The sequence below is a fragment of the Carcharhinus amblyrhynchos genome, chromosome 3 (genome assembly GCF_965287045.1).
Source record: "Carcharhinus amblyrhynchos chromosome 3, sCarAmb.v2.hapA, whole genome shotgun sequence".
Taxonomy (NCBI): domain Eukaryota; kingdom Metazoa; phylum Chordata; class Chondrichthyes; order Carcharhiniformes; family Carcharhinidae; genus Carcharhinus; species Carcharhinus amblyrhynchos.
Window position 1 is genome coordinate 96615677 of NC_137326.1, and position 19247 is coordinate 96634923.

At 41.1% G+C, this 19247-nt stretch overlaps 1 protein-coding gene across 1 annotated transcript in view; it reads left to right on the top strand.

Annotated features, from left to right (window-relative positions):
* The first annotated feature begins 473 nt into the window (after positions 1-473).
* clstn2a (calsyntenin 2a) overlaps positions 474-19247 on the top strand; it is a 517709-nt gene continuing 498935 nt past the window's right edge. Inside the window, exon 1 of the mRNA XM_080185553.1 lies at positions 474-715. Coding sequence (XP_080041679.1) covers positions 634-715 — 82 coding nt within the window. The 5' untranslated portion in view covers positions 474-633. The remainder of the gene's footprint in view (positions 716-19247) is intronic.

Here is a 19247-nt window from a genome sequence, read left to right on the forward strand (position 1 = left end):
TGTCTTTATACAAGTCAACTTTCCTGCTTGCCAGTTTTTTCCTGTTGCAAAGATTGACTGAACTGCTTCTGAGGGGCACTGTATTCATTATAAACTCTCAATCAGAACAAAAGACTATTCACTGCCAGATGTGCAGAGCGGAAGAAATACAGGTTCCAACGTGGAAGGTTTTTTTTTGTTTTGATTAAACTTCAAAGTCGCCTCTGCACAGAACGGGCAGGGCAAGGGATTCGAGCAATTAGTGACTGCAGATTATGACAATAGGATGCGATCAGGGAGAGGATTGAGGAAGTAACCCAGATCAGGATGACTGTAAATAAGGATGCACCAAGTGCCCTTCCACTGGGGAGTTGGGAACTTGATGTTGCCAATGAATATGTATGAAGCTCCATCTCCGTGACGTCGCTGTGGTCCCGGGCTACGCTAATCTCCTCTTTCTCTCTCTCTGCTTTTAATGCGGAGAGTAACTGGAACGCCTTTTTATGTACACACGTACAGTGGCCGGCACAGAGTTGCACTCGTTTTTTTTCCCCCTCCTGTCGGCACGGTCTCAAAGAAGGATCTCGGAGGAAAAGTGGAGGTGGTGGGAGGAGGAGGAAATAAAAATCAATCTAGTGGCAACGCGTGGCCGTCATGAAGCTGAGAATATCGTGCGCCCAGAAAAGCGCTTTGATTCTGCTTAGCGGCTGGCTTTGCAGCGCCCTTGCAAACAGAGGTGGGTTGCTTCAGGAGAACTCTGAGCTGGCGGGGACTGTGGGAGGAAGAGGTGACCCCCTCACTCAGCGTCCTTAGCCAAGACACTGTCATCTTGGCAAATATTGCTTTGCAGATGTTTGGAGATATGTGTATATATATATATATAAAATGTTCACACGTGTGTGTTTGTGTGGTCTGTGGCGATTGAGCCGAGACATACTTTACATTCGTTGAATTGTACAGGCTGTGTGAGTCCTACTATTTTTTTAAAAAACATGTTATTTGCTGGTGTTTTATCAGAAAACTCCAATGGAACTGGCCTTTCCTTGTGTCCTGGGTCTTTTTTTTGGAGCGGGATTAGTGTCCCATTCCTGTGGGAGGGTAACAGACAGCCAGAAAATGAATATCAGCGCATTTAAAGATTTTTGGGCACCGCTCCCTAGGACAAAATAGTGACCCCAGGCAACTTGTTTTAAAAAAAACCTTTCCTAAGATTTGTCCCCCTTAAAATTAACAGCGGGTTACTCGGCATAACGTAAATATTCAGGACGCGAGGAAAGATTTAGATCACTGCACCGACCTGGCGCACAAACTATTTCGGTTTCGCCTACTTGTGAGATTTGGCTGGCTGGAAGTCAATGGATTTTGGGTTTTAAATGTTGGAGCGACTCCCAGCCCCGGCGATCAGGATATTGAAACCCCCACTTGCACACAACTTGACCCTGGTTTGAGAGCTGTCACTCGGACTGCTTCTCACCACACGTGATATAGTCAGGTTTATTCTCCAAACTTCACCCCTTCCCCTTCCTCCGATGATCATGAAATGAGGAACAGTCTCGCTGCTGAACTACTAAATGAATTGCCAGAAATGTTCCGGAGTTTATTTAGTTTTGTATGTGTGCGCTCCAGTGATTCAACACCATAAGTGAGGATCAAAGCTTAATGCAAATTAAATGCTGGCGGTCACATTGGGGTGAGAAATCCCTTGTTCAGTTGGCTTCTGCCTAGTTGATAGCTCTTTTGGGGGCTAAATATTGCTCAGGCGGTGGCACAAAACGGTCCATTGTACCACATTCCGTCTCTCTCTGTAATCTCTATCTTTAATATGCTCAAGGTGAGAGGCTGGAACCAATGAGTGTTGATATTAAATCGAGACTTCATTGGGGCGTACGTATAACGCCAATGATCAGATGAGTGTCTGCAGCTGGGGGAAAATTGCGTGGCCGATCCGCAGCCGCCCGTTTTATGCTGTAATTCCGATTGTGCTATTGGTCCGGAACAGAAGGTTCGAGTTGAGAACTAAACCTCATTGTACCCTATCCCACCATCACTAGTCGCTAATTCATACCTTCCAGCTAATTGCTGGCCATTTGATTGATAAAGCCAGTATCAGCAATTGGCTTTGCACTCTTATCAGCTTTCAGTCCACTTCCTGAACAGAAGAGGGTGTAATTGGTCGTAATTAAGACCTGGTGACAAGTGAGCTGCAACACCCATGAACCCGGAACGGGGCAATAAGCGTGTCGGAGTTTCTGTATGGGACAAATATCTCACTTAATGGCTCCCACTTTTTATCTCTCTCCCCGCACCCACCAAATAAAAACCTTCTTATTACCTCTGCTGAACTACAATACAATGTAATGTAGTGCTGCCGGTGCTGGAAATCTGAAATAAGAATCAGTAAACGCTGGAAATGCTCAGCAAGCCTGGCAGTTTCTGTAGAGAGAGTTAACCTTTCAGCGCACCCTGATCAGAATGTGCCGGGTCTGAAATGTTAACTGTCCAACTTTTGGGAATTGATTTTTTTTTGTTGCCAAGTTAGATGAGGGCAATCTGCGGACGCCGTGTTTGAGGATGAATTTGTGGTGAGGGGAGAATCAGTCTTTACAACTTAAATTTTTTTTTGCAATCCTTAAAGGGGTGTTTTAAAGTTCAAAAGTTGGATGTGGCCTTTGGCGTCCAAAAGGCGAAGATGCCCTCTATGCAGTGATGTTTCAGCTTGCTGTACGTGTGTGTCCTGACATCCCTGCTACTGTTAGCATTGCGCGCGTTCAGTGGCAAAAACGATTGCATTCGGAACTTGAAAGTGAGATGTTTCTGCTCAATAGCTGTAACTGAATTGTATTTAGACTGGCAGCAGATCTGATGGATTGACAGCGGCGAGGTGGCAGATGTGAAGTTTTCTCAGATGAACAACTGAGAAGAGATGAGTCGAACTTGTATAGCTTGCACCAGGTTTAACAATGGACATTGTTAGGCTGTCCACAGCACCAAGTTTCACGCTTGAGATCACAGCTTTAATGTACCATGCTGCTTCAGCCAATTTAATAGTGCATGATTTATGAAGAGCCTTTCCAAACTGCTGCATTATCGAAAAAGGCGCATAAATCGTAACTCCGAGAACGCAGTTACACAATACGGTTTTAGTGGGAGAAATACGATGGGTCATTCGGTTTTATGTTTTCCAAGTTTTATTTCGCTCCGCGGCAAACGAGCTAGATTGGGGTGTGGTTTTTTTTTAATCCGCTAATCGGTTGTTTTTTTTCTTGTAATTTCCGTTTTCTTCCAGCGGAGAAAACGCAGATGTAAATCCGAATCTGTACAGAACGAATTTTCACTGAGTATTGGTATCTGGGACCGACATCATTAATTCCACATCCCATACGCCAGGATCTATTCCGGAATTAACATTCTTACCCACCTTCCACCAGCACTATTCACAGAAGTTTAAACATTGGACAGTTGAGTTTGGGTAGTTGGATTGTAAAAGCAGCTTAATAATAAAAAGCTGGATGGTGGAAATCTGTCATTAAAACAAAAACTTAGCAGGTCTGGCAGCATCTATGTAGAGAGAAACCCAGTCAACATTCATGGGGATCCCCTTGTGTTCGCTTTTCACCCACTAGGTTCTATGTTCCAAGAGTCATCAACATAATACCACCACCAAGCACATCTCTCTCTCTCTCTCTTCCCCTCCCCTCAACAGTATTCCAGGAATCATTTCCTCTGTGATACCCTGGTGCACTCCTGTATCACCCCTAACATTTCATCCTCTTCCCTCAGCACCTTCCTATGCAATGGCAAGAGATATAACACCTCCTTTGCCTCCTTACCATCCAAGGTTTCAAACACTGTCGGGTGAAGCAGCAGTTCCACTTGCACCCCCTTCAGTTTGGTCTATTGTATTCACCGCTCCTAATGCGGTCTCCTCCAAACTGGGGAAACTAAACACAGACTGGGTGAGCGCTCTCTCAGTCCAATCGATTATATCATTGAAGGATGTGGAATGTGCATTAGCTCTTTAAGGAAAAAGGTGCTAATAACTGGCAAAAAACCCAACTGTCTGTCTGGTCCACCGTGACATTCATGCTGAAAGCTATCAGTTTGATACTCCATACACCACAGGAGGAAAAGATGTAACATTGCCAGAGACTAGTTTCTAGCCCTTTTGTATTGGATGTCTGACTGACTTGGCCTATGATCTATTATTCACACTTCAACCCCACTGAATGTTGCTGCCCAGTTGGTTTATAAGTAACAGCCTTTGACTTCCAAAAGAGAAAATGCTGGGAAATCTCAGCAGGTCAAGCAGCATCTGTAAGGAGCTGACGTTTCGAGTCCAGATGATCCTTTGTCAAAGCTCCAGTCACAGCCTTTGGCTTACTCGCTGTTATCAGAATGTCCATATGGGCCTGTTTCCTCAGGAGCTAGCCTTACAAAAATAAAAATTTTGAGGGTAATCAGAACTAAAACTGCAGCCTTCCGTAAAATGGCAGCATTGTCTGCATCCTACAAATAAACAGACTAGACATTATCATCAATCGCTTCCACTAAGTATCACAATAGTCATCTGATCATATTTCAATCAGGCTTTTATTCAAACATTTATTTGATTGACTGGTTTTCAGTGAGTCTTATTAAAAAGAGTTTGTTATTTTTAGTTCCTCCATCCCCAGTTTATGAAGATCTTCAATGTACAAATTAGACTGAATTTCAATGTCCTTTAGCACTGTCAATGGAATTCAGTGTTGAGTAGAGCCAGCTCTAAAGACTTCTCTGTGGAGCTTTACGTACAGAGCTCCAGAAAACAACTACAGCTGACTTGGATCTGGAGTGAAACTGGACCGTTCCAAGATGCAGGATGGCTTCTAGTAATTGCGGAACAATCCAAATAATGTGAAGTTAGTTAGGATCTTCTTGATTCCAAGTATTCCACAGTTGTCCCATTTTTGCGAGCAATTTCTGAGTTGGAGCACATTTTTCACTGCTCTGTGTCACCCTATCTGGTTAGGAATTAGTCACTAGAATCTATTTGGAGCAGAGAAGTTAAAAGTTAAATCAGTCCATTTTATGAACCATTGAATGTTAAGCTCAGCTGTGCAGGAATCTCTTTCTAGAGCTTTTGTATAGCTGGTTTAGGGTCAGACCTGTTGCCTGCATGATCACTTGCACCAAATTCTGTTCACCCATCAGTCCATGCTCATTGATTTATGTTGACTTTCAGTCTGCCAACATCTCAAGTTTAAAATTCTCATCCTTGGTTTCCGATCTCTCTGTGGCCTTACCCCTCCTTGTCTCTAATCTTCCACATATTAGGACACTTCCAACTCTGGTCAATTGAGCATTCCCTGTTTTAGTTGCTACATTATTGGCAGCTATGCTATAAGATGCCCTAACTCTGGAATTCCCCTTCAAATCGCTCTCTCCATTTAAGAGATTCCTTAAAATGTATCAATTTGATCAAGCCTTGGTCACCTCACCTAGCACCTCATTACGAGGCTGGATGTCAAATTTATTTTTGTTAACCCTCCTTTATGTTGTGGCTTTGAATATTATACTATATTAAAGGTACTAATTAAATGCAATTAGTGGTTTTCTGCATTCTTCTTTCTAAGATAACATTTACCTAATACATATACCCAGTGACTAACATGCATCTCATGTTATATGCATTGTTGTAATGTCCTTTTTCTGTCCTAACCTCAAATTAATGCAAATAAATTCACATCATATAGCTGACACATTTAGTTTGAAAGCAGCTATAAATGTGGAATGTATGTATATTAAAATTTGACAACAGGATAAAGGAATTAATTAATTACTGGAGTCAGAAACCGGGTACATCTTATCATAGAACCTCAGGAAGTAGATAACAGAAAAAGGAGAGTTGAATTGATATCACTCGTTTACCATTAACTGCTATAGAGTTTAAAGCTATGTTTTTGTTAGTATGCATGTGTCTCAAGTTGCTGCTGGTAACAGGTCTTGAATGAATCCTAATATCACTGAACCACGTTCCTTTCAATGAGCAGGAACAGTCTTTTCCAAAGGCTAAGTAAGATAAACCAGAAACATAAGTGCAGGTAAGCTGAATTACTTCAATGATCTGCTTATCAGAGCTCAGAGGCTATGGATAATGCCAAGTCCATTAGATGAACAACCTTGCTGTAAACTATTTACAAAGTTCACACTAAAATGATGCACTGCTCCATTATTTGATTATTTCCAGATGTAATTACCAATTCTAGAAGTAATCATTGCATTTGTTCTCCCTTTTTATGAGTGAACATTTTTATTCAACAAGCCGACACGTGCTATTTTAGGATGAGTTATAAGTTTGAGCAATTTATGAATTTTTGATTTTTCATGCTGCTTTGACAAGTCTAATGGGAGCCAACATTTTCCACTATTTACACCGTGTTTGCACTTGCTGAGCAACAACCTGCTCACTGATGCTGAGTTTCCATTCTGCCAGGGCCACTCAGCTCTTGGCTGCAGTATAAGTTTCATCCAGACGTGGACAAAACAGCTGAACTTTAGTGAGGTGAGAATGACTGCCCTTGACATCAAAGCACCATTTGAGCCCAAGTGAGGCTTCAAGGAGCACTAGCAACAGAGTCAGTGGGAATTGAGGGGGAGGATCTTCTGCGGGTTGGGGTCATATAGGAAGATGGTTTTTGAAGGTCAGTCATCTCAGTTCCAGGACATCATTGCAAGTCTTTCTCAAAGTAATGTCCGAGGCCAAACCATCTTCGGCTGATTCATCAATGACCTTCCCTCTATTGTAAAATCAGAAGTGGGATGTTTGTGGACAATTGTGCAGAGTTCACCATTCATGACTCTTAAAATACTGTCTGTGTTTACACAAACTAAAATACTGTTAGTATTTTAACTGACTAAAATACTGTTGCTGCAGATATGCAGTCTGTGCATATCTGCAGCAACACTTGGATAACATTCTGGTTTGAGCTGACATGTGGCACAAATGTTACTTTAAGTGCTTGGTAATGACTATTTCCAACAGGACAGAATCAAGCTATTTCCTCTTGACATTCAGTGGCATTGCCATTGCTGAATCCCCCATTATCACCATCCGGTGTTGTCATTGGTAACATACCTAACTGGTCTAGCTATATAATTACAGGCACAGATTAGAGTCCGTGAATCCTGCAGTGAGTAATTCAACTCCTGACTGTCAAAAAATGGTTTACCATCTATGAGGTACAAGTTAGAGTGCGATGGAATACTCCACTTGCCTGAATAAATGCAACCCCAACAACACTCAAGAAGCTGAATGCAATTGAGGACCAAGCATCTCACTTGATTGGCATGCCATTCACCAACCTTCACTCCCTCAACACTTCTGCACATTGACAACTCTGTGTACGATCTACAAGATGCACCATTGCCAGATTCACAGACTCTAATCTGTGCCTAATAGTTATATAGCTAGACCAGTTAAGTTTGTTACCAATGGTAACACCAGATGGTGATAGCGGGGGATTCAGCAATGGCAATGCCATTGAATGTCAAGGGGAGATAACTTGATTATGTCCTGTTGGAGATGGTCATTACCAGGCACTTAAAGTGACATTTGTGCCACATGTGCCGGAATGTTACCTAAGAATTCATCAAGGCTCTTTTGTTTGCATCTTCCAAACCCATGACATCTGCCACATAGAGGAACAAGGGGCAGCCGATACTGGGAACACCACCTTGATGTCACTCACCATCCTGATTTGGAATTATATTGTTCCTTAACTGGTACTTCTCAAAATCCTGCAATTCTGATTGCACTGTGGGTGTTTCTACACTCGATATACTTCAGCAGTTCAAGAAGGTGGATTACTATCACATTCACGAGGGCAATTTGGGATGGTCAACAATGTTGACTTAGTTAGCTAGCTATCTGCACTTCCCATGAAAGATTAAAAAAGAAAGTTCTGAAGGTTTGTCCTAGTTACAAATTTTAGATTTCAGACAAAGGGAATTGAGATTGCATTCAGTTCATTGCATAGACATCTGGACTGGTTAAAGGCAAGACAGTTTAGTCTGCTGTGATTTATATAACTTTCTTAAGTCCTAGAAATGTGATAGTGATCATTTCTGCTGCGAGATTTTTCAGCATTGGAATTATTTGTGACATCTGCATATAGATCGAAGATTTATGATGTTTAGCAGTAAAACATGCAAAGGAGCTCATAGCTGTTTAAAAAATATAAACTGTATTACTGGAATTACATAACATGTAAGTAAGATAAGGCATGTTTTTGCTGTAGGCTTTGTTTGTCAGGATATTTGTCACCATTTATAGGTGATGTACAGTTAAAATTATGTTCAAATGAGATTTTGCATTCATGGCAGAGGATTGCAATGTATTTTTATGCTTAACCTATTGGTGCATTTTTCCTCTCCCTATTTTGAGTGTTATGTTGGAATTTATAGTGCACTTGTACAAGTATTCATTATTTTCATCCATGGTATTTCAGTGCACTCAGTAGTGGGTTGCTCAAACTATGGGGATGCTTACCAGTTTCTCTGAAGATAATTAATGTGAATGTTCAGAGGTTTGGAACTTCCTGAATGCCTCCCTATGTGGAGAAGCTGAATCAGCACTTGCCTCTGAGGTGAATGATCAGACTGTTGGAATACAATGTGTATTTTCGGATTGTGGACCAGGCTCTTTCAAGACTTAAACCTAATTCCTAAATGTTTAAAGTACATATCGATGCATCTAATTTTATTGACCTTGTACTCAAACTATGAATCAGATACAGGGGAGTAGACGTTTTGTGGACTATTGTGTGCTTTAGTATATCATACATTGTAAAAGGAGTTTTATCAAACCATTTAAGTGGAAATTCACTGTCACTGAAGAGTGAGTCATCAACAAAGTGTCCTTGCTTGGCTATCTCTAATTGGTAGTATTTAAGCTTCAAGCACAAGAATAACAAACAACCCAGGCAACAAGTGCAGATATTTCCCTCTTAAATTGTAGAACAATTTAACTGAATATAGTGTCTTACTCCATCTTAAATCATGCCAATTATATAAAATATTTACTAGTCAATTACAATTGTTGCATCTTATAATGGTTTAGATTGGAGCATAAAATATGGAGACTATTAGCGAGAGTGAGGACCATCTGTTTGGTAAATTCTGTGATCTACTTCACCTGAAACTTTACTTTGCAAATGAAGAGTAGCCAAATACTTGTGCATAAAAGTAACCTTAATATGTTCAAATGAATAAGAAACTGCATTTTTTTTTTGGTTGCAATGGATGTTTACTTGAATACATTTATTATAATTATTCTTGTTTCTTTCATTAGCTGGGCTAATTTCTTCATAAAGCTAGTACTATCTTAACAAAACCTAAGTATGAAGCTGACTGTATTTTGACAAGGGGAGATTGGTCTTCCCCTCTATTAGGAATAAGATAGTTTTTGTAGAACCATTAAGTTGTCTCCTGAAAGCTGGAATCTTTATAGTCCATTTTCTATAGTGGCTTTTGATTGCCTGAAACCTATCATCAATCTTGGCTTGCGACAGAGCATGAATAGTGACTATGAAATAGATAACTGAAATGAATTTGATAGAGTGTAGAAACGAGTCATTGGTGGCACAGTAGTTAGCACTGCTGTTTCACAATGCCAGGGAGCCGGATTCAAGTCCTGGCTTGGGTCTCTGTGCGGAGTCCACACGTTCTCCTGTGTCTGAGTGAGCTTCCTCCGGTTGCTTTGGTTTCCTCCTGCAGTCCCTAAGACATGCTGGTTTGTGCATTGGCCATGCTAAATTCTCCCTTAGTGTACCCAAACAAGTGCCAGAGTGTGGCTCCTAGGGGATTTTCACAGTAACTTTATTGCAGTGTTAATACAAACTTATTTTGTAATAAATAAACATAAACTTAAACTTAGATGAATTGACCACGCAATTTTTTTTGATGCTTAGCTCAGTAATACTTTGAAGGAACAAACCTGCATTTATACAGCATCTTTTTACATTCAAAGGCCATACCCTCATGGTTAATGCATTGCCTTTTGTGATGTGTACCCACTGTTGTTATCTTGAAAATCCACAGCAGTCAGTTTATGCACAATATGATTGCACAGAAAAGCAACTATTGAGCGTAACAAACATTTGTATGAACATACAGATTGGGAGTAGGCCATCTGGCACACTTTGGGCCTGCTCTGCCATTCAACAATATCGTAGCTGATCTGATTGTGGCCTCAACTCCACATTCCACTACTCCTGATAAATTTTCATTCCATCTTCCTCTGCCTTAAATTTTGACCCTGCTTCCACTATTCTGTGGAGAAAAGAATTCCAAAGATTGGCAGACCTCAGAGGAAAAAAAAATTCTCTCTCCATCATCAACAGGAGACCCATTATTTTCAAACTGCGTCCCCTAGTTCCAGTCTCCCTCTCTCAAGGGGAAACGGCCTTTCATCATCTACCGTGCCAAGTCCCCTCTGGACTGTGTATGTTTCAATAAGATCAAATCTTGAAATGATACAAGCCCAACGTGTCAACCTTGCTTCATAAGATCCAATCCAGCTATCAATTGAGTAAACTGTCTCCTGAACTGTTTCTAATCTGTTTACATCCTTTCTTAAATAAGGGACCAAAACTGCACACTGTACTCTCAATGTAGTCTTAACAGCAATTTAATTTCTTTGTGTTGCACACTTATTTTGTAAGCTTTTGTTAAAAGTGGTGTCATTATGGACTGTTCCAAATTAAATCGAGTGATTGGGTGGGGGAGAGGGGAAGCACCTGCTGAGTATGTGAACTATTGCATGAGATTCGGCAGTCATCTGTACATGTTAACATCTTTTGATTAATGGTGTCCTAAGAACACTGCATAGTCTGAATTAATTGATATTTTACTGTCTCACCACAAACTATTGATCTCTGAGGATGGGAACCTGAGCTCCAGTCTCTAATGTTTAATGAAAAAAGACAACAGGAGGATTATTATTAAATATGAAGAAAACTCATAAGAAAACACATTCTTGAGACCTGCAGTTACTGGAAAATGAGTAAATGATTGGAATACTTCCTTTTGAAAATTAGAAATCTCCCACTGCAGAAACCTTTTCTTTAAATTTAAATTGCTTTTGGAAACCTAAATCCAGTCCCTTTTTTTTCCTAGTTTCTACTTGTTTTATTTTGACAATGCCAAATGTGTGGATGCTTCAGTCAATGTCAGACTGACTTATTCCATCTCACTAGATCTGTCCAACAGATCAGTGGCCTTTTTGATGCTAAAAGCCAGTGATGGCATCTATTGAAACTGCACTCAGTAATGTTTCCATTTCCATATTTTTCTGTATAGTTCTTTTAATATATTGTAGTACATTTTGTACATTTGACTGTATCTTGCTTGCACCATTCGCCTACCTCCCCTGTGATTCTCAACGTAGATTTATCTGCTGGTACAGTAGTGCCTCAGTTTTAAAGTTCACATCTACTGTATTGAAATCATTTCATGACTTTGCTCAGCCTTAACTCTGAAACTTCCTCTAGTCTGATAACAGCCAGAAATTCTGTTTTAGTCTGCCTCTAGGCTGTTTTACATTTGTGATTCCCTTTGCTTTCCCATTGGCAGTCATGCTTTCAGCTATTTAGGTCCCAAGACCTGGAATTCCCTTCTTTAATGCTCTCTTCCTCCCATAAGACACTCCATGAGAGCTTTTTACCTTTGATCTGGTCACCTGCACTAAATAGTTCACAGCCAAATTTGGTTTCATAACACTCCTTAAAAGTGTTGTTGGGTTTCAAATTGTTTTCAGCATTTAGTAATTATAAGTCAGCATGTATTGAACATAAGAACATAAGAAATAGGAGCAGGAGTAGGCCATCTGGCCCTTCGAGCCTTCCCCGCCATTCAATAAGATCATGGCTGATCTGTCGTGGCTCAGTTCCACATTCCCGCCCTCTCCCCTTAATCCCCTCTCTTATCAAAAACCCATCAACCCGCGTCTTAAAAATATTTAGCGAGGTAGCCTCCACCACTTCAACGGGCAGAGAATTCCAGAGATTCACCACCCTTTGAGTGAAGAAGTTCTTCCTCAACTCTGTTCTAAACCGCCCCCCCCCTTTATCTTGAGGCTGTGCCCCCTAATCCTACTGTCCTTTTTGAGCGGGAAGAGTCTCTCCACCTCTATCCTATCCATCCCATTCATCATCTTATACGTCTCAATGAGATCTCCCCTCATTCTCCTAAACTCTAACGAGTACAAGCCTAGTTTATTCAGCCTCTCCTCATAGCTCAACCCCCTCAACTCCGGCATCAGCCTAGTAAACCTCCTCTGTACTCCCTCCAAGGCCAAAATATCCTTGCGTAAGTACGGCGCCCAAAACTGCACACAGTACTCTAGCTGCGGCCTCACCAATGCCCTATATAGCTGCAGCAAGACCTCCCTACTTTTATATTCAATCCCCCTCGCGATGAAGGCCAGCATCCCATTCGCCTTCCTGACCACCTGCTGCACCTGCAAGCTGGGTTTTTGCGACTCATGCACAAGGACCCCGAGGTCCCTCTGCACCGTCGCCTGCTGCAGTTTTTCTCCACGTAAGTAATAATCCTTCCTATCATTATTCCTACCAAAGTGGACCACCTCGCACTTGCCAACATTAAATTCCATTTGCCAGTTCCTGGCCCATTTGCCCAGCCTATCTAGATCCTTCTGCAGACTCTCCACACCCTCCGCGCAATTTGCCGTTCCACCAATCTTGGTGTCATCAGCAAATTTCGACACCATACACTCGGTTCCCTCCTCCAGATCATCTATATAAATGGTAAATAGCTGAGGCCCCAGCACCGACCCCTGAGGCACTCCACTAGTCACCAACCGCCAATCCGAATAGCACCCATTGACCTCCACTCTCTGCCTCCTATTTGACAACCAGTCCTCTATCCACGCTAACACCCTACCCCCAACTCCATGTCCCCTGACCTTCTGCAATAACCTCTTGTGAGGTACCTTGTCAAACGCCTTCTGAAAATCAAGAAAGACCACATCCACCGGCTCTCCTCTATCCACTGCCCTAGACACATCCTCATAGAACCCTAGTAAATTTGTCAGACACGACTTCCCCTTAACGAAACCGTGCTGCGTCTGCTCTATCAAGCATTTCCCCTCAAGCTGCCTCGCTATTTCCTCCTTGATGATGGATTCTAACATTTTACCTACAACAGACATTAAACTAACCGGCCTATAATTCCCCGCCTTTTGCCTGGCACCCTTCTTAAACAACGGTGTAACATTAGCCGCTTTCCAATCTTCCGGCACTTCCCTGGAATCCAGCGACGTCTGGAAAATAACCACCAAGGCATCCACTATCACCTCCGCCATTTCTTTCAGAACCCTTGGATGCATTCCATCCGGTCCTGGGGACTTGTCCGCAATCAGCCCCTCCAGTCTGTCGAGCACCGCCTCTCTAGTAACAATAATGTCATTGAGACCCTCCAGTCCTACCACTTTTCCATCTCTAACACCCGGCAAATTATTGCCCACCCTGAATTGTCCTTTTAGAAGGTTGTCAAATCACTGCTTTGAACTACAGTACTTTATGCAGCGTAGGTACACCCACAGTGCTGTTAGAGAGGGAGTTCCAGGATTTTGACCCAGTGACTGAAGAAATAGTGATATATTTTGAGACTGGGACATGCAGATAATGGTGATACCACGTGCCAGTTGCCTTTGTTCTCAAGTTACAAGTTGTTGTTGAGAGCAATTTACAAATGTACAAAGGGGTTTTGTCAGGGTGGATGTAGTGAGGATGCTCCCTCAGGTGGGAGAATCTAAAATGAGGGGTCACTGTTTAAAAATAAAGGGTTGTCCATTTAAAATGGAGATGAGCCAAAGTATTTTTTTTCTGGGGATTGAGAGTCTTTGGGACTGTATTCCTGAAAGGTGGTAGATGCAGAGTCTTTGGATAGATTCTGGGCACGTAAGGGGGTGATAGTTTATTGGGATACAAATTTGGGGTTAGATTAGCTGTGATCTTATTAAACGGTGGAACAGTCTAGAGGGGCTGAATGGCCTACTGCTCCTTGTTCATATGTTCACTGGAAACTTGAAGACAGGCAAACAATCAGTCATGACACTGCATCATGGGAGGCATTCTGAAGCAGAAGTTGTTGTGAGTTTTCTCTCAGCCAGTGATAAAGGCTTATAATTATTCCCTTTGAAATAGAAGTCTGTGCATCCCAATTCACAGAACCAGGTTAGCCTGACACAACAGCATTCATCGGGTGGAGAATTATAGCTTTCAAATCACTGAAAGACAACATACACAGAGCATTGTGAGCACCATAACATAAAATGTACCCTTATAGTGTAGAAGAACTTCAACTATGATTATGATGGGTGACACCCTTGCCCTTGTCAGTGTATAATGCTGCATATCAGACTGATGAAAAATTCAACATTCTCTTTTGTTGTATGTTTCACCTAAAACTGATTCAATTAATTGAGAACTCTACAATTAATTTGTTGCGCTTCTGTAGAGATAAATAATTAGTCTGCTGGAATCCATATCTCTTCATTTTCAACAGATGTTTGCTCTTGACAATTGATGTGACTAGTCTGTGTTATCACTAAATTACAGCTGGTATAAGTGAATTTTACATATTTAGAATCTAATTCAATCATTACATTTTGTTCTTTCTAACCATCTGGGTAACAGGCAAGAAAATTGTTCCACGTAGGTCAGTGCCTGTGGTTTGATAGAACATTTCTTCATGAGTAGTTAGTTGAAACAATTTATTGGCACAAATCAGCTTTATAATAACAGTTTGTATAACATTGAAACACTAAATTAACATGATTAATTAAAGAAATGATATGATCTAAAATATGATGGCTGCTGCTCAAAAAACAAGTTTGATTGTATAGGTTAATGACCTTGAACAGAGTATACAGGGCATAATTTCAGAGTTTGATACAAAACTTGGGAGGGAGGTAATGTCATCATGGTTTTGTCACAGTAACACTAACCCTGTGACCCAGGTTAATGCTCTGGGGACTCAAATCTGGAATTAAAGGTCTAATGACAGCCAAGTAATCATTGTCAACTGTCATAAAAACCCATCTGGTTCACTAATGTCCTTTTTAGGGAAGGAAATCTGCTACCCTTACCTGATCTGGCCTACATGTGACTCCAGAGCAACATAATTGACTCTTTAAATGCCCATTCAGTTCAAGGGCAATTAGGAATGGGCAATAAATGCCACCCTTGACTGTGACGTCCACAACCTATGAAAGAATTTTTAAAAGCTAGGACAGGTAAGCAATGAGAATGGAAGTGAAAAGATGGACTAGTAAAATAGGTAGACGCAGTGATGAGATTTGATGCTGAGGAGTGAAGTGACGCATCTTGGCAGGACAATTGAGTCGCAATACGAATTTAATTAAATTTGAGTTACAGGAACAAAATGTATGTACAAAGCATTGAAGGTGGACAAGAACATTCAGGATCTGTGGCTGGGATTCTTAGGCCCTGGCAAGGCAAAACCTTCTTTGGAGGATGTGACAGGCCAGCCAAGACTCAAAAGATTCTGTTGGTGGGTGGAGAAGGAAGATCCCAGCATGTTTTTTATTTTGAGTATAGACATGCATTTTTTGTTTTTGTACTGTAAAACAATTAAAATTGTTGTTAAGGGGTCATCTGGAATAATGCGTTTTGTTCTGGACATCTGTATATTCTCTGGGCCTTGGCACAAAATGTGAAGAGATTTACTAGAAGGGTTCGGCCTAACCTGGAGTACTGCTGGAGCCCAGTTCTGGGTGCCGTACTTGAGGAAGGACGTGGAATCATTGGAGAAAGTATGGAGGAGATTCACAAGAATGATTCCAGGAATGAAGAACTGTATCTAAAGAGCATAGATTATAGAGATTGAAGCTATTTTACTTGGGGAGAAAAGAATACTGAGAGGAGACTTGATCAAGGGATTCAAGATCCTAAGGGTATAGAAAGGCTAAATAGTGAGAAACTTTGCCCACTTGAGCATCAAGAACTAGAGGGCACAGGTTCAAAATAACTGGTGAAAGGAGTAAAAATGTTGTGAGGTGAAAAATGTCTTCAGAAGCTGGTTGGAGCCTAGAACAAACTTTGAGAGGGTCGTGGAAACAGGTTCGATCAAGGGACTCTAAAGGGAATTGGCTTGCTATCTGAACATAAATAATGTGCAAGATGATGGAGATAAAGCAGTGGAGTAGGTAGAATGGCCTTTCAGTGCTGACCTAATGAGCCGAATGGCCTCTTTTTTGCACTGTGAAGATTCTCCTTGTATGTTTAATTCTTGTATGTTTAAATAAGGTCATCCCTCACTCTTCTAAACTCCAAGGAATATAGACCCAGACTATTTAATCTCTCTCAATAGGACAACCCTCTTATCCCAGGAATCAGCCTGGTGAATCTCCTTTATACTGCCTCTAATGTGACTAAATCTTTTTTTAGGCAAGAGTACCAAAACTGTATGCACTATTCCAGGTGAGGCCTCACCAACAGCCTGTACAATAAAACCTCCCCATTTTTAATAATGTAATAACGTATGTATGTATTTTAATTTCACCTGAGTGAGTCTGTTCAGTTTGAAGATCTTTTAGCTAAGTACCATCCATCAGAATAGAGAGTAATTGTCATGGGTTTCATGTCCTTGATAGTGGTTGATAATGCTGAAGCTACTGTAAAGGTTTCTCAAGAAACAATGTGCTGCTGATTACAGGGATATTCTATGTCGGTGTGCAGAATATTACACTATATTAACGTAACCACAAGTTTCAATGGATTCAATTAAGATGGTTGTGCATTTCTTTTTGCAAATGAAGTTGAAATGAAGTGTTTTGAAGGCTGTTGCTGAATAATATACAGTATGAAAATGGGAAGTATATTGTTGCATGATTTTAATTCAACATTAGATTAATTTAGTTTTGTGTTTCAAGGAGCCGGAAGATAAATTTCAAAGGGGTAGTGGATTGTCAGGTATGGATTCACAAATTGCTGAAGGTAGCAACAGCACAGGTTACCTTTACCTTTACCTTTAAATGTAGCTGAACGAAGATTAGATACATGTTTAAGTGCTCTGGTCTGTGGCACAAGCAATACCATGTTACAAAACGTAGTAAGCTGCACTGGAGAAGGTGCATAAAGGAACTATAAGGGGATTGCCAGAAGTGAAGGTTATAACTACCTAGAAAGACAGGTGTGGGCTCTTTTCCCCCAAACAGAGAAAATTGGGTGGTGATCTGATGGAATTCTTTATAATTATGAAATGGTTTAACAAGGTAGTTGGGTATCAGAGGCACACAACAACCTGGGGCAGAATTTTACAGTGAGACTACAATCTCACCATTATAAAATTCTGTCCTTGGATCTTTTGGCATTAAATGTGGTACATCTTTATTAAACCACTAAGCAAGAGTATTCACTCAGATAATTGCTCAGTACCCCTGCCTGCTGGATTCCATTATGGTGGTCAGTCCACCGATAAATCCTTCCTGACTCTTTGGGTTTACCCTAGCATCAGTGTCTTTGTGTGCTCTTACTACTTTTTCTTACGCTCTGTCTACCTTGCTACCCTTCCCAATGCAAGTCATTCGTTTGCAGTTACTTCACCAGATGCTCTCTGTCTTGGGCCCCTAGCAGGAATCCCAAGGCCACTCTTGAAGTAACAAAGCCAGCTTAACTCCACTTTGTTACATCTAACACTGTTCAATTTCCAAAGCTGTGAAAAGGAGACATGCTTGTTGGCCTTAACAGTTTTTGATCTCTTGGCCTCAAGTTCTTCTTTCACCTCTGGGTCCCATCTTCCACTACTTGATAAATTCCCTGCACAGCGCCGTGTCACAACTGATTTACATACACATTATAGGATAAATATACTTAAAAATAGAAGTAGTTAATGAGTTCTCTGATACAATGGCTTCTGGTAGACATTAAGGTGTTTACACTGCTGGGGCTGTAAAAACTAGGGCTTATAAATACAAGGTAATCACTAATAAAACCAATAGGGAATTCAAAAGGAATGTCTTTGGAATGTGGAACTTGTAATCACATGAATAATTGAGATGAATAACATCAATACGTTTTTATTTGTCCATGTGATGTAGATGTCGCTGTCTAGGTCAGCATTTTTATTAGCTGTCCTTAATTGCCCATGAGAAGATGATGGTGAATTGCCTTCTTGGAACTGCTGCATTCCATGTGGTGTGGGTATACTCGCAGTCCTCTTAGTGAGGAGGTTCCTGGATTTTGAACCAAAAACGGTGAAGAAACAGCAATTATAGTTCCAAGTCAGGATAGTGTGTTGTTTGGAGGGAAACTTGTTGACGATGGCAATCCCATGCATAGGCTGCCTTGGTCCTTTTGGGGGCGGTAGAGGGGGGAGGGGTGAAGGGAAACTAGTTGACTACATGAGGAAGACAGGAATGTACGCTTGGTTAGCTTTACAGAGGAGATTTATGTGGAACATGAACAACAGCTAAAGCTAGTTGTCAAATAGCTAGTTTCTGTGCTGTAAACTCGATGTACTGGGGATTAATTACACAAGTGTTCAATTCAATTCTTATTAGAATTATAAGCATATAACTTTTAGTTTGGGGATTGACATATTTGTGAATTTTTGAAGTTTAGTTATTTATTAGTGTCACAGTAGGCTTACATTAATACTGCAATTAAGTTATTGTGAAACCAGAATTGACTGAGTGGCAAAAAGCAGAGGGTGTTGGTTAAGGAGTGTTGTTTGGATTGGAAAACTATCCAGTGGAGGGATCAACGTTGGGATCTTTGCTTTTTGTGGTTTATATAAGTGATTTAGACTTGAATGGGGGATTGATCAGTAAGTTTGAGGATGATACAAAAATTGGTAAGGTGGTACATAATGAGGAGGATTACAGGATGATATAGGTGGGCTAATCAGTGACAAATGGAATTAAATCTGGATAAGTGTGAGGTGATGGACTTGGGCAAGACAAACATGACAAGGGAATACATGATGAACTGCACGACCCTGGGAAGCACCATGGATCAGAGGGACCTTGGTGTGCGCGGATACCTGGTCCCTTCAGATAACAGGACCAGATGGGATAAAGTGGTTAAGAAGGCGTATGGTATACTAGTCTTTATTAGCTGAGGCGTAGAGCATTAGTGCAAGAAGGTTATACTGGAACTGTATAAAACATTGGTTAGGCCACAGCTAGAGTATTGTACGCAGTTCCAGAACCCACATAATAGCATTGGAAAGGGTGCAGAGGAGAT